The sequence below is a fragment of the Ornithorhynchus anatinus genome, chromosome 11 (assembly GCF_004115215.2).
Source record: "Ornithorhynchus anatinus isolate Pmale09 chromosome 11, mOrnAna1.pri.v4, whole genome shotgun sequence".
Taxonomy (NCBI): domain Eukaryota; kingdom Metazoa; phylum Chordata; class Mammalia; order Monotremata; family Ornithorhynchidae; genus Ornithorhynchus; species Ornithorhynchus anatinus.
In genome coordinates, this window is record NC_041738.1 from 57,024,139 (window position 1) to 57,036,804 (window position 12,666).

Consider the following 12,666-nt stretch of genomic DNA (forward strand, 5'->3'; position numbering starts at 1 on the left):
GTGTGTGTGTGTGTGTGTAAGGCACCTTGACCCCCAGGGTCACCTCTCCCAGCCCCTGAGGTCTGGCAGGCTGTTGCCCGCCTCCTCCCTGGGGAAGGGGCTCCACCAGCCAGACTCAGGGCAACAGCCATCCCTGAGGAGGAGCTGGGGTTGAGCAGGGAGAATTTCCTCCAGTTCGGTCCGGTGCCTGCAGCCCCTCGGGCTTGGGGGGCGACCAGGGGTCCCCCAGAGGTCACGGTCAAACCTGACACCTTGGAGCCCCGCAGCTTCCTGGAGGCAGTGTGGGCTGTGTGTGGGGCCTTCTGGGTGCAGTGAGGTTTCCTGAGTGCACAGAAATGCGCCGGGTGTCATGGTATTCACCATGTACAGTTTATTGTGGGCAGTTTACTATATGCAGGGAACTTTTTCATGTGCTGGGGTATATTCCCTGGGTGCACAGAGGCTTAAGTTGTGTGCGGCAAGGGTAACATGGACAGCCAAGTTTATCGTGTGAATTGTTTACTGTGTGTAGCAAAGTTGACTGTGTGTAGCACCATGTTTACTGTGTACAGCACAGTGTGCAGCGCAGGAGAAGCAGCAACCTTCTTCATGGCCAGAACCATGGTGTAGTGGATAAAGCATGGACCTTCCAGAGTTAGGAGGTCATGGGTTCTATTCCCGGCTCCGCCACTTGCCTGCTGTGTGACCTTGGGCAAGTCACTTGACATCTCTGTGCTTCAGTGACCTCATCTGGAATATGGGGATTGAGACTGTGAGCCCCACGTCTCAAGGGACTACGTCCAACTCGATTTGGTTGTATTCACTCCAGAGCTTAGTACAGTGCCTGGCACATAGTAAATGCTTAACAAATACCATCATTATAATTATTATTATTATTACTGTGTGCAGCACAGCTGACTGTGTGCAGTTGACTGCGTGGAGCGAGGTTAACTGTGTGACGTATTTCCTGTGGGCAGCTAAGTTGCCTGTGCAAAGCGAGCGGGGTTTTCCGCATGACGGGTTTGCTCTGCCCAGCAATGTCCACTGTGTCAAACGTTTTCTGCGTGCAGAGTCCGGCCCAGGGAATGAGCTCCATCCCCTCACCGGTCTTCCGGATCAGCTGTCCGATCCAGGTCCGGATCCCGGGGCGGCGAGTCAAGAAGCCGGGCCTGAGCTCATGGGGACCCCCAGAGTTGGGGGGCAGGGGAAAGAAAAGGGTGGGTGGGGCCCCAGCCCAACCCCATCTGGTTGGCTGCGTCCACCTTCCTGTGTCCCCCCTCCCCACGAAAGCGGCCACCGGGAACCGCTTGGGCTCCCACCCTCCAGAGCGAGGCCACGGCGAGGCTGCTCGGTCTGTGGCCCCTCTGGAAAGCGGGGGGCCGGAACCACGAGCCCGCTCTGCCTTCATCCCGGCCCAACAGAAGGCGGTGGCCTCCGGCCCGACAGCTTCCATCCAGACCACCTGCTCCGCTGTTCTGGCCGCAGCCCCCGTGGGCACGGAGCCAGGGAAGAGTCTGCTGAGGCGGCTGGCTGGGGAGGGGGAGGTGGGGCGGAGACCCTTTGTCCCCGCACAAGCCTAAACCGGCTGTCTGGCTCTTTAGCAGCAGCAGCAACAACACGGCCAGAGGGCAGATCTGGGTCTGGGCTGGAAGAGGCTCCCTGTTCCTCTCTATCTCGGGAGAGAGGCCTGGGGATGGGGGGTGGGGGTAAGGGCCCCCCGCAACTAAGTGTCCCCCAATAACCACCAACCCCCCTAGACCCGCTCCTTTTCCCGCTGCCCTGGCCTGGCCCTCATGGGCTGGGACTGCTTCCCAGAGGAAAGAGCTGGCCATGTTCATCAGGGTTGGACGGACTGCGGGGGTCGGGTGGAGTGGAGGAGAGATTGAAGGGGCCGGTCAACTAATCAGATCAATCAATCATATTTACTGAACACTTACTGGGGACGAAGCACTGTTCTCAACGCTTGGGAGAGTACAGTGCTTGTTGTGGGCCGGGAAGGTGTCCGCTTATTGTTGCACGGCACTCTCCCAAGCGCTTAGTGCTCTGCACACAGTAAGTATTCAATAAATACGATTGAATGAACGAATGAATACAGTACAACTGAGTCGGTAGGCACTTTCCCTGCCCACAGTAAGCTTTCAGTCTAGAGGAGGAGTCTGCTCCATTCATTCATTCAATCAATCGTATTTACTGAATGCTTACTGGGTGCAGAGCTCTACTAAGCACTTAGAAATAATTATACCAATGTTTCTGGGTGGTGCTTTTATTACCAAAGCATCTTACATTATTTATTTATTATCACCCCTCCCCCAGCCTCAGGGGCCCTTATGTCATCTCCATCTGTAATTTATTTTAATGCCCGTCTCCCCCTCTAGTCTGTTGAGCTCTCTGTGGGCAGGGACGGTCTCTACCTACTCTTTTGTGCTGTGCTCTCCCAAGTGCTTCGTACGATGCTCTGTGCAAAGTAAGCGCTCGATAAATACAATTGATCGATCGATCGACAAATATCAGTGATTGATTAAGACTACAGGCCTCCCTCTATCCCATGGGCCATCCCCCATCCCCCACCATCCACAGTTGGAGCCAGAGAACTTCTGACTTCCAATGCGACTGACCTCACCGCCCTCTCCTACTACAACCCAGCCCACACACTTCACTCCTCTAATGCTAAATTTCTCACCGTACCTCGACCTCGCCTATCTCGCCGCCGATCTCTCGCCCACATCCTGCCCCTGCCCTGGAACGCCCTCCCTCTTCGGATCCGACTGACAATTTACTCTCTCCCTCCCTGCAAAGCCTTATTGAAGGCACATCTCCTCCAAGAGGCCTTCCCTGATTAAGCCCTCTTTTCCTTTTTTTCCCACTCCCTTCTGCGTCACCCTGACTTGCTTCTTTTATTCATCCCCCCCCCAGCTCCACGGCAGTTATGTACATATGCCATTTTTATTTATTTATACTATTGTCTGTCTCCCCCTCTAAACTGTAAGCTTGCTGTGGACAGAGAATGTGTTTGTTATATTGTGCTCTCCCAAGAGCTTAGTTTAATGCTCTGCACACAGTAAGCGCTCAACAAATGAGATTGACTGGTTGACTACCCTTCTGTCTTCAGGGGACAAAATACCCTTGCAGTTGGTTACCCGGGGCCTGGAGAATTCTAAGGTTTGGGGTCTTTTTCCCGGCAGAGCAGACCGGGAGCCCCTCAGGGGACAGGGATTGGGTCTGGTCTGATTGTCTTCCATCTACTCCAGTGCTTTGCAGAGCATTTAGCACAGAGTAAGTGCTTAGTAAAGATCCCAGTTATTATGATTATTACCAGGCTGCTATATACTGGGGCAGGGGAGGAGGGCGTGTTGGCTGATCAGCCCTTTGTCCTCTCCAGGGGGGCAGGAGGGCTGTGTGGTTAAGGCTGGGCCGTGGGAGACCCAAACAGGAGAAACAGCCCGGGCTGACCCGGGTGATGGCAGAGCGGCCAATGTTCTCAAGGATGTCCCGGTGCGCCCCACGCAGGGAGGTCAGGGTCGGCCGGCCGGTCCGCCCGCCTGCTGTTTGCTTTGTCCCACGCTGGACACTGGGGAGGAAGGACAAATCTTATCTTTCTTCTCCCCCGCCTCCGTTTCGCCCACGGCACCGGCCACAAACGGGCCTGGGAACAGATGGGAAGCCGGGCTGCCCTCCCGCAGCCTTTGGGGAGGGGCCCTCTGGTCATCCTAGAAGGAAGGCCAGGTCCCTTCGACGCCCACCCCCCCCAGTCCCAATCCGCTCCACTGAAGGGGGGTGGGGAGGATTCTGCAGCTAGGCTGCACAGCCAAAACCCAGAGGCCGGCTGACCCAACAGACCCACCACGGCCAGAATTATCTGGGTAATTCACTGTGTGAGTCTCGCGCTCGATGTTGCTCAATCCTGTCGGTTCTACCGGCGCAACGGTTCTAGAATCCAGCCTTTCTTCTCCGTCCACCCCGATCCAAGCACTTATTCTATCCCGCTCAACTACTGCATCAGCCTCCTCGCCAACCTCCCTGCCTCCTGTCTCTCTCCGCTCGGGTCCATACCTCACCCGGCTGCCCGGATCATTTTTCAGAAAAACCATTCGGTCCATATCTCCTCTCTGCTCAAAAACCTCATCCATCCCCCACGACAAACAAAAACTCCTCACCATGGACTTTAAGGCACCCAATCAGGTCGCTCCCTCCTCTATCACTCGCAGATCTCCGACTAAACCCAATCCTCACATTTCACTCCTCTAATGCCAACCTACTCTCTGTACTGCCCTCTCATCTATCTCACCACCGACCCTTGCTCAAATCGCCCCTCAGGCCTGGAACCCCCTCCCCCTCCACATTTGATGACTAGTCCGCTGCTCTCCCCACCTTCAAAGCCCTCCTAAAATTACATCTCCTTCAAGAAGCCTTCCCCGACTACGTCCTCATTTTCCCTCTCCGTCCTTCCCTACTGCATCGCCTATGCACTGGGATCTATATCCCTTAAGGACTTGCTATAATAATGTGAATCATGTTGGTATTTGTTAAGCGACACCCTTAGTCCCACAGCGCTTATGCACAATACCATACCTTCCTCATCTGTAAAATGGACATTACATACCTATTCTCCCGCCTGCTTAGACTGTGAACCCCGTGTGGGACAGGGACTGCGTCTGGCCAGCGCTTGGTACAGGGCTTGGCACGGAACAGATACCACCATCATGGTTATTCTTATTTAAGCTGCGGGCCTGATGGCCCCGGGTGCCCCGAGGCGTCCCCGAGACCGGAGTGTCTCATCCTCTCCTTCTCGGCCTGCTGCTCGCTGACCACCGGCCCGTGGGAGCAGCAAACCGGCCCACAGAGGAGTTCACGCCCGACTAGCCTGACTGATTAGCAGCTCTGGTCGACGTGTCCAGAGTCGGGCAGGAAGGGGCCTGAGGCTCTGCAGGCAGGAATCCTTAATTGGAAACAGGAATTAAGGGGTGGGGGGGAGACAAGGCCTGGGCCGGGGCCGGTCCCGCAGCGGCAGGGGGAAGGAAAGGGGTCTCAGAACACCCTCCCCTAGAGGGGTTCGAGGAAGGAGAAGGCAGGGAGGAATCTCTCCCCTCCCACCCCGGTCCATCTGGGCTGGAATTTCGCGGCTCAAGGCGCCCCCTCCCCACAGCACCGTCCCTGAGGGCTCGGTCTGGGGTGGGAAGGGAGGAAAGGGGCTCGGGACCCCGGGGGCTGAGGGCGTGTACTGCCTAGGGGTTGGAAGGACCGGCCCTTCGGCGGTTTCCTCCCGCCCTCTGCCTCCCGCCGATGCTCCCCCCGGCAGCCGCCCAGCCCCCGACCCCCCACCCCGGCCCGCGGGGATCCTCGGGGAGAGTTGAGCCCAGTTTGCAGCCCCCGGGGTCCGGGGGGTTACCTCGGTTAAGCCCTCCTGCGGGGTGTCCAGGCCGCTCCCCCGGGTCAGGCAGGTCAGCATCGCTCCGACTCCCCCAGACCGGGCTGGGCCGGTCGCCTCCTCCTGCTCCTCCTCCAGCCCTCCTCCCGGTCCTCCCGGCGGCGGTGCCGGGCCCGGGGCGCTCCCTCCGCCCGGCCGGTGGCCGCGGGCCCCCAGACAAAGGCCGGGGCCTGGGTGGGCCGGCGGGGACCCCCCGGAGCCCCCGGCCCTCCGCCCGCCCCCTCCTCGGGCCGGAGCCCGGGCCTGGGCGGAGCGAGCACTGGGCATGCTCACCGGCGCCGGGACCCGCCGGACCCACCCGCGGGGGGGACCGCACCGGCAACGGGGCACGGGGGGAGGGACCGGCCCGGCCCGGGCACAGCCGCACGTTTCTATGGAAACAAGCCGGCTTGGGGGGGGGCGGGAGGGGGAGGCGTGCGCGCGCACACACACACACACTCTCTTACACACACTCATTCATTCATTCATTCATTCATTCGTCTTGATTGAGCCGCTTACGCGAATAATGTTAGCATTTGATAAGCGCCTGCTCTGTGCCGAGCACTGTTCAGAGCGCTGGGGGAGATCCAGGGTCAGCAGGTGGGTCCCACGGGAGGCTCCCAGGCGTCCTCCCCATTTGACAGATGAGGGAACTGAGGCACAGAGAAGTGAAGTGACCGGCCCACCGTCACGATGTGCAGAGCACTGGGCTAAGCGCTCGGAATGGACAATTCGGCAACAGAGGGAGGCCATCGCTGCCCAGCCACGGGCTCACAGGCTAAAGCGGGGAGACGGAGGGCAAAACGAAAGAAAACAAAGCAAAAACAAGACATTATCAAGATAAATCGAATCCAGGACATCTCTCTCTCTCGCAGATTCAAGACCACCAACCCCCGTCGGACCTATGGACCCACCCGGGCACACACACATTCCACGTGCGCTTCTCCCGCCCCCCTTTTCTTTCATTCCTTCCTTCGATCGTATTTATTGAGCGCCCCCCGTGTGCACAGCACCCAACGAAGCGCTCTGGAGAGCTCGATAGAACAATAAGCAGACGCCTTCCCTGCCCGCAACGAGCTGACAAGTCGCGGGCGGGGCGGGGGGGAGCACAAGCAGTGGCATTTATCGAGCCCTTACGATGCGCAGAGGACTGTAGTAAGCGCTCGGGAGGGTACGATAGGACACAGCGTGGCGTCGTGGAAAGCGCGCGGGTTTGGGAGTCGGAGGTCGTGGGTTCTAATCCCGCCTCCGCCACTTGTCAGCTTTGGGCAAGTCATTTCACTTCTCTGCGCCTCAGTGACCTCATCTGGAAAAGGGGGGTAAAGACTGTGAGCCCCAGGTGGGACAATCTGATTACCTTGTATCTACCCCAGCGCTGAGAATAGGGCTTGGCACATAGTAAGCGCTTAACAAATACCATCATTATTATTATTATTTCCCCATCTGAATCGTCCTCTTCCTCAGCTTCACCACACCACGTTCCTCCCCCTCGAGCAAAGCCCACCCAAAAAGCCACTTCCTTCCCACCCGCCAAGAGGCTTTCCCCAACCCCGAGCCCCTTCTGCCCTCCTCCCCCAGCTCTCAAGCAGCATGGCCGAGTGGATAGAGCACAGGCCTGGGAGGCAGAAGGTCGTGAGTTCTAATCCCGACTCCACCACTTGTCTGTTGTGTGACCGTGGGCAGGTCACTTCTGTGCCTCAGTTCCCTCGTCTGTAAAATAAGGACTAAGATAGTGAGGGCCATGTGGGGCAGGGACTATATCCAACCCAATTTGCTTGTATCCACCCCAGTACTTTGTGCAGTGCCTGGCACACAGTAAGCACTTAACAAATACCACAGTTATTATTTATTATGATTATTTATCCAGGGATTTATTGGGGAGAAGCCAGTCCACCCCTGCCCGTGGGGTTCAGATGGGAACACAAGAGAAGCAGTGTGGTTCAGTGGAAGGACCTTGGGCTTAGGGGTCATGGGTTCTAATCCCTGCTCCACCACCTATCAGCTGGGTGACTTTGGGAAGTCACTTCACTTCTCGGTGCTTCAGTGACCTCATCTGTAAAATGGGGATGAAGACTATGAGCCTCATGTGGGACAACCTGATTACCCTGTATCTACCCCAGTGCTTAGAACAGTGCTCGGCACATAGTAATCGCTAACAAATACCAACATTATTATTATTAACACAAACGGGCAGTAGTGAGTATCGGGCTTAGAGGCTACACTTGGGTACGGGGTTCGGGTTTGAGTCAGGGCCAGGGTCCGGGATCCTGCCCGAGTCTGTGGCAGAGGGGTCCAGAGAGGAGCCGGGGCCTGAGGGGCCGTGCGTTCCCCTGCCTGTCAGCCCAAGTGCTTAGTACAGTGCTCTGCACATAGTAAGCGCTCAATAAATATTATTAAACCAATGAAGCCCAGCGTCAGTCAGTCTGTCTGCCCCTCAAGACAGAGACAGGCCCCCTGAAGCTCGTCGTGGGCAGGGAATGTTCCTGTTTATCGTTATAATGCACTCTCTCAAGCGCTTAGCAGTGCTTTGCACACATTAAGTGCTTATTAATACTACTACTAATAATAGTATTTGTCAAGCACTGTACTAAGCAATAAATTAAATAATTTAAAAGTGATTTTAAATAATTATCAAATACGATTGACTGACTAAATAAATGAATGAACAAAATGGACGAGACGAATTGCCAGCTGCCCTCTTTCCCCGGGGACGGGTCTGTCTGGTCCGCTGGCCGGGAAACCGGCTGTTGGATCCTGATTCGTCAGGCTTGACGCGTTCACGTCACTGGGTTTATTATATTTTCCAGGCCACAAATGAGCCGCCGGCCGGCCCGCCTTTGCTTTTTGTCCTTCCGTCTCCCCTGATTAGACTGTAAGCCCGTCCATGGACAGGGACTGTCTTATCTGTTGCCGAATTGTCCATTCCTAGCGCTTAGTACAGTGCTGTGCACATAGTAAGCGCCTGCTAGGCTGCCGCCCCCAGCGCCATCTTCTGGACGACCTGGGTCCCTGCAGCCCGATGGTGCGCGCAGCCGGACCCGCCCCGCCCGCGGGGCGGCCAGATGAGGGCTGCTGCGACCAGCGACACCTGCTGGGCGGTCTGAGCCTCTGCCCCCTGAGCCTGCTCTCCTCCGCCGGGACCAGCGCCATCTGCTGGGCAACTCGTGTCCCTGCACCCTGATCCTGCCCGCCGCCGGGACCAGCGCCATCTTCCGGGCGGCCTGAGCCTCTGCAGCCTGAGCCTGTCCGCCGTCGGGACCAGCGCCATCTGCTGGGCACCCTGGGTCCCTGCAGCCTGAGCCTGCCCGCCGCCGGGACCAGCGCCATCTGCTGGGCGGCTGGGGCCTTCAGGCCTGATCCTGCCTGCTGCCGGCGCCATCTGCTGGGCGGCCTGAGCCTCTGCAGCCTGAGCCTGCCCGCCGTCGGGACCAGCGCCATCTGCTGGGCGACCTGAGCCTCTGCAGCCTGATCCTGCCCGCCGCCGGAACCGGCGCCATCTGCTGGGCGACCTGGGTCCCTGCAGCCTGAAATTGCCCGCCGCCGGGACCAGCGCCATCACGGAGGAACGGCCGTGAAACACGATGCAATAATGGGGGACTTTCCAGAAGCCCATTTCCACGGAGGAATTCCAACTGTAGCTAATGTTGGTATTTGTTAAGCGCTTACTATGTGCAGAGCACTGTTCTAAGCGCCGGGGTAGATACAGGGGAATCAGGTTGTCCCATGTGAGGCTCACAGTTAATCCCCATTTTACAGATGAGGCCCAGAGAATAATAATGTTGATATTTGTTAAGCGCTTACTATGTGCAGAGCACTGTTCTAAGCGCTGGGGTAGACACAGGGGAATCAGGTTGTCCCACGTGGGGCTCACAGTCTTAATCCCCATTTTACAGATGAGGTAACTGGGGCACAGAGAAGTTAAGTGACTTGCCCACAGTCACACAGCTGACAAGTGGCAGAGCTGGGATTTGAACTCATGATCTCTGACTCCAAAGCCCGTGCCCTTTCCACTGTGCCACACTGCTTCTCTTAACTGCATAACTACTTCTCTTAACTGGGGCACAGAGAAGTGAAGTGACTTGCCCACAGTCACACACACAGTCACACAGTCACACAGCTGACAAGTGGCAGAGCCGGGAGTCGAACCCATGACCTCCGACTCCGAAGCCCAGGCTCTTGCCACTGAGCCACGCTGCTTCCCCTATACGTAGCTTCCTCTCTCCCCCCAAGAAGCCCGTCTTGAAGATCAAAGTTGGAACCAGGGAATTAGCAGGGACTATGTCTACCATCTACCATGTCTACCATCTCCCAAGCACTTAGTCCAGTCCTCTGCACACCGGAAAATGCTCAGTAAACACCACAGATTAATTCATTGATTTCCCACAGTTAGCCTTGGACTTGTGAGCCTCATGTGGGATAGGGACCGACCTGATTATCTTGTATATATCCCAGTGGTTCAGTATAGTGCAAGGCACAGAGTGCTTAACAAATAACATTATCATTATTAATAACAATAATAAATGAACACTTTCAACCTGTGGTTAAGGATCCAGGACCTGAGGGGATGTTAGTGGGTGGGGGGAAGGAATGAAGTAGCATGGCATAATGGATAGAGCACAGGCCTGGGAGTCAGAAGGTCACGAGTTCTAATCCCAGCTCCACCACTTGTCTGTTGTAAGACCTTGGACAAGTCACTTCTGTGCCTCAGTTCCCTCATTTGTAAAAATGGGGATTGGGACTGTGAGCCCCACGTGGGACGGCGACTGTATCCAACCCAATTTGCTTGTTTCTACCCCAGTGCTTAGTATTCGTTCGTTCGTTCAATCGTATTTATTGAGTGCTTACTGTGTGCAGGGCACTGTACTAAATGCTTGGAAAGTACAATTCAGTCATGAAGTAGTGTACAGTTGTGAAGGTGGGACCAATAGGATTTGGTGACAGACTGAAGATGGTGCCTGGCCTATAGTAAGTGCTTAACAAATATCATTATTATTAGGATCTGGAGGAGGAAGAATTCCTGGACCAAAGTGGAAGCAGGAGCTCTCCCTGGTCCAGATCTGTCCAGTGCTGACCCCAGAGGCCCTAGGGCTGGCCGCACAAGCAGATGTGACTTAGAGAAACAGTGTGGCTCAGTGGAAAGAGTCCGGGCTTGAGAGTCAGAGGTCGTGGGTTCTAATCCCGGCTCCGCCGCTTGTCAGCTGTGTGATTTTGGGCAAAGTCACTGAACTTCTCTGTGCTTCACTTACCTCATCTGGAAAATGGGGATTAAAACTGTGAGCCCTTCGGGGGACAACCTGATTACTTGAATTGCCCCCAGTGCTTAGAACAGTGCTTTGCACATAGGAAGTGCTTAACAAATACCATCATCATTATCATTATTCCCAGACTGCGCCCCCCGCTTCCCTCTGCTCCTCTTCCTCCCCTCCCCCCTACCCTCTGGTCAGCACTGTGCTCATTTGTATATATTATTCATTACGCTATTTACTTTGTTAATGAGGTATATATCTCCTTGATTCTATTTATCTTGATGATGTTGTCTTGTTTTGTTTTGTTCTGTTTTGCTTTGCTGTCTGTCTCCCCCGTTTAGACTGTGATCCCATTATTGGGCAGGGATTGTCTCTATCTGTTGCCAAACTGTACATTCCGAGCACTTTGATGACAGTGCTCTGCACATAGTAGGCGCTCAATAAATACGATTGAATTAATCATCTTCCCTCCCAAACCCGGTCCTCTCCCAGACTTCCCTATCACCGTGGATGGCACGACCATCCTTCCCATCTCTCAGGCCCGCAATCTCGGTGTCCTCCTTGACTCGTCTCTCTTGTTCACCCCACGTATCCTATCCGTTACCGAGACCTGCCGGTTTCACCTCTACAATATCGCCAAGATCCGCCCTTTCCTCTCCACCCAAACGGCTACCTTACTGCTACGGGCTCTCGTTATATCCCCGCTAGACTACCGGGGATCGCCTTCTCTCTGATCTCCCTTCCTCCTCTCTCACCCCGCTCCGGTCTATTCTTCATTCCGCTGCCCGGCTCATCTTCCTGCAGAAACGATCTGGGCATGTCACTCCCCTTCTTAAACAACTCCAGTGGTTGCCTATCGACCTCCGCTCCAAACAAAAACTCCTCACTCTAGGCTTCGAGGCTCTACATCACCTTGCCCCTTCCTACCTCTCCTCCCTTCTCTCTTTCTACCGCCCAGCCCGCACGCTCCGCTCCTCCGCCGCCCACCTCCTCGCCGTCCCTCGGTCTCGCCCATCCCGCCGTCGACCCCGGGCCGCGTCCTCCCGCGGTCCCGGAACGCCCTCCCTCCTCAAATCGCCAAACCGATTCTCTTCCCCTCTTCGAAACCCTACTTAAAACTCACCTCCTCCGAGAGGCCTTCCCAGACTGAGCTCCTCTTCTCCCTCTACTCCCTCTACCACCACCCCCTTCACCTCTCCGCAGCTTAACCCTCTTTTCCCCCCATTTTCCTCTGCTCCTCCCCCTCTCCCTTCCCATCCCCTCAGCACCGTACTCGTCCGCTCAACTGTATATATTTTCATCACCCTATTTATTTTGTTAATGAAATGTACATCGCCTCGATTCTATTTAGTCGCCATTGTTTTTACGAGATGTCCTTCCCCTCGACTCTATCCATCGCCATCGTTCTCGTCCGTCCGTCTCCCCCGATTAGACCATAAGCCCGTCAAACGGCAGGGACCGTCTCTATCTGTTGCCGACTTGTTCATTCCAAGCGCTTAGTACAGTGCTCTGCACATAGTAAGCGCTCAATAAATACTATTGAATGAATGAATGACTTACCGATGGTTGGCCTGGCCGTGGAGGGCTAGTGGGCCCCATGACCACAGGGGTGGCCATCCCCAGGGGGCCAGACCCACGAAGTCACTCTTGGGACGCAGAGCTGAAGGAGACCCAGGGCCTGTGGAGATAGAGGGAGGGGAGGAAGGAAAGAGGTAGAGAAGAAGAGGGGAAGGAAAGGGAGAGATCCTTAGGAGAGACCGAGGACCTGACCCTGCAACTGGCGTAAGGGATGGGAGCAGGACTGTCCCACCCCCTAGGCCTGCAAGTCGATGGGCACAGGCCTCTACCAGTTGCCACCAGTCACAGGAGCAGATCTGTGGCTCAGGGAAGGTTCCCAGGTGAGTCAAGACAGACCCTAGCAGGCAAAGCTCCCTCAGTTTCTCCCCTTCACTGGGCCTCCCAATCTTTTCTTAACTCAGGAAAGTGATTTCCATTGTCCCTTAAATTGTAAGACCTTGTGCTCTGCCCTTTTTCAGA

General features: G+C 55.8%; 1 protein-coding gene across 3 annotated transcripts in view; it reads right to left on the bottom strand.

The window, feature by feature from the left end:
* The window catches only part of DIXDC1 (DIX domain containing 1), a 31,564-nt gene extending 19,257 nt beyond the window's left edge, over positions 1-12,307 (bottom strand). The window contains exon 1 of one of the 3 annotated variants that reach the window (XM_029075085.2): positions 12,190-12,307. In XM_029075085.2, coding sequence (XP_028930918.1) covers positions 12,190-12,246 — 57 coding nt within the window. In that variant the 5' untranslated portion in view covers positions 12,247-12,307. Of the gene's footprint in view, positions 1-5,365; positions 5,522-12,189 lie in introns of those variants that run through there. The other 2 variants (XM_029075086.2, XM_029075084.1) reach the window with 2 other exon arrangements.
* Between the last annotated feature and the right edge of the window lie 359 nt (positions 12,308-12,666).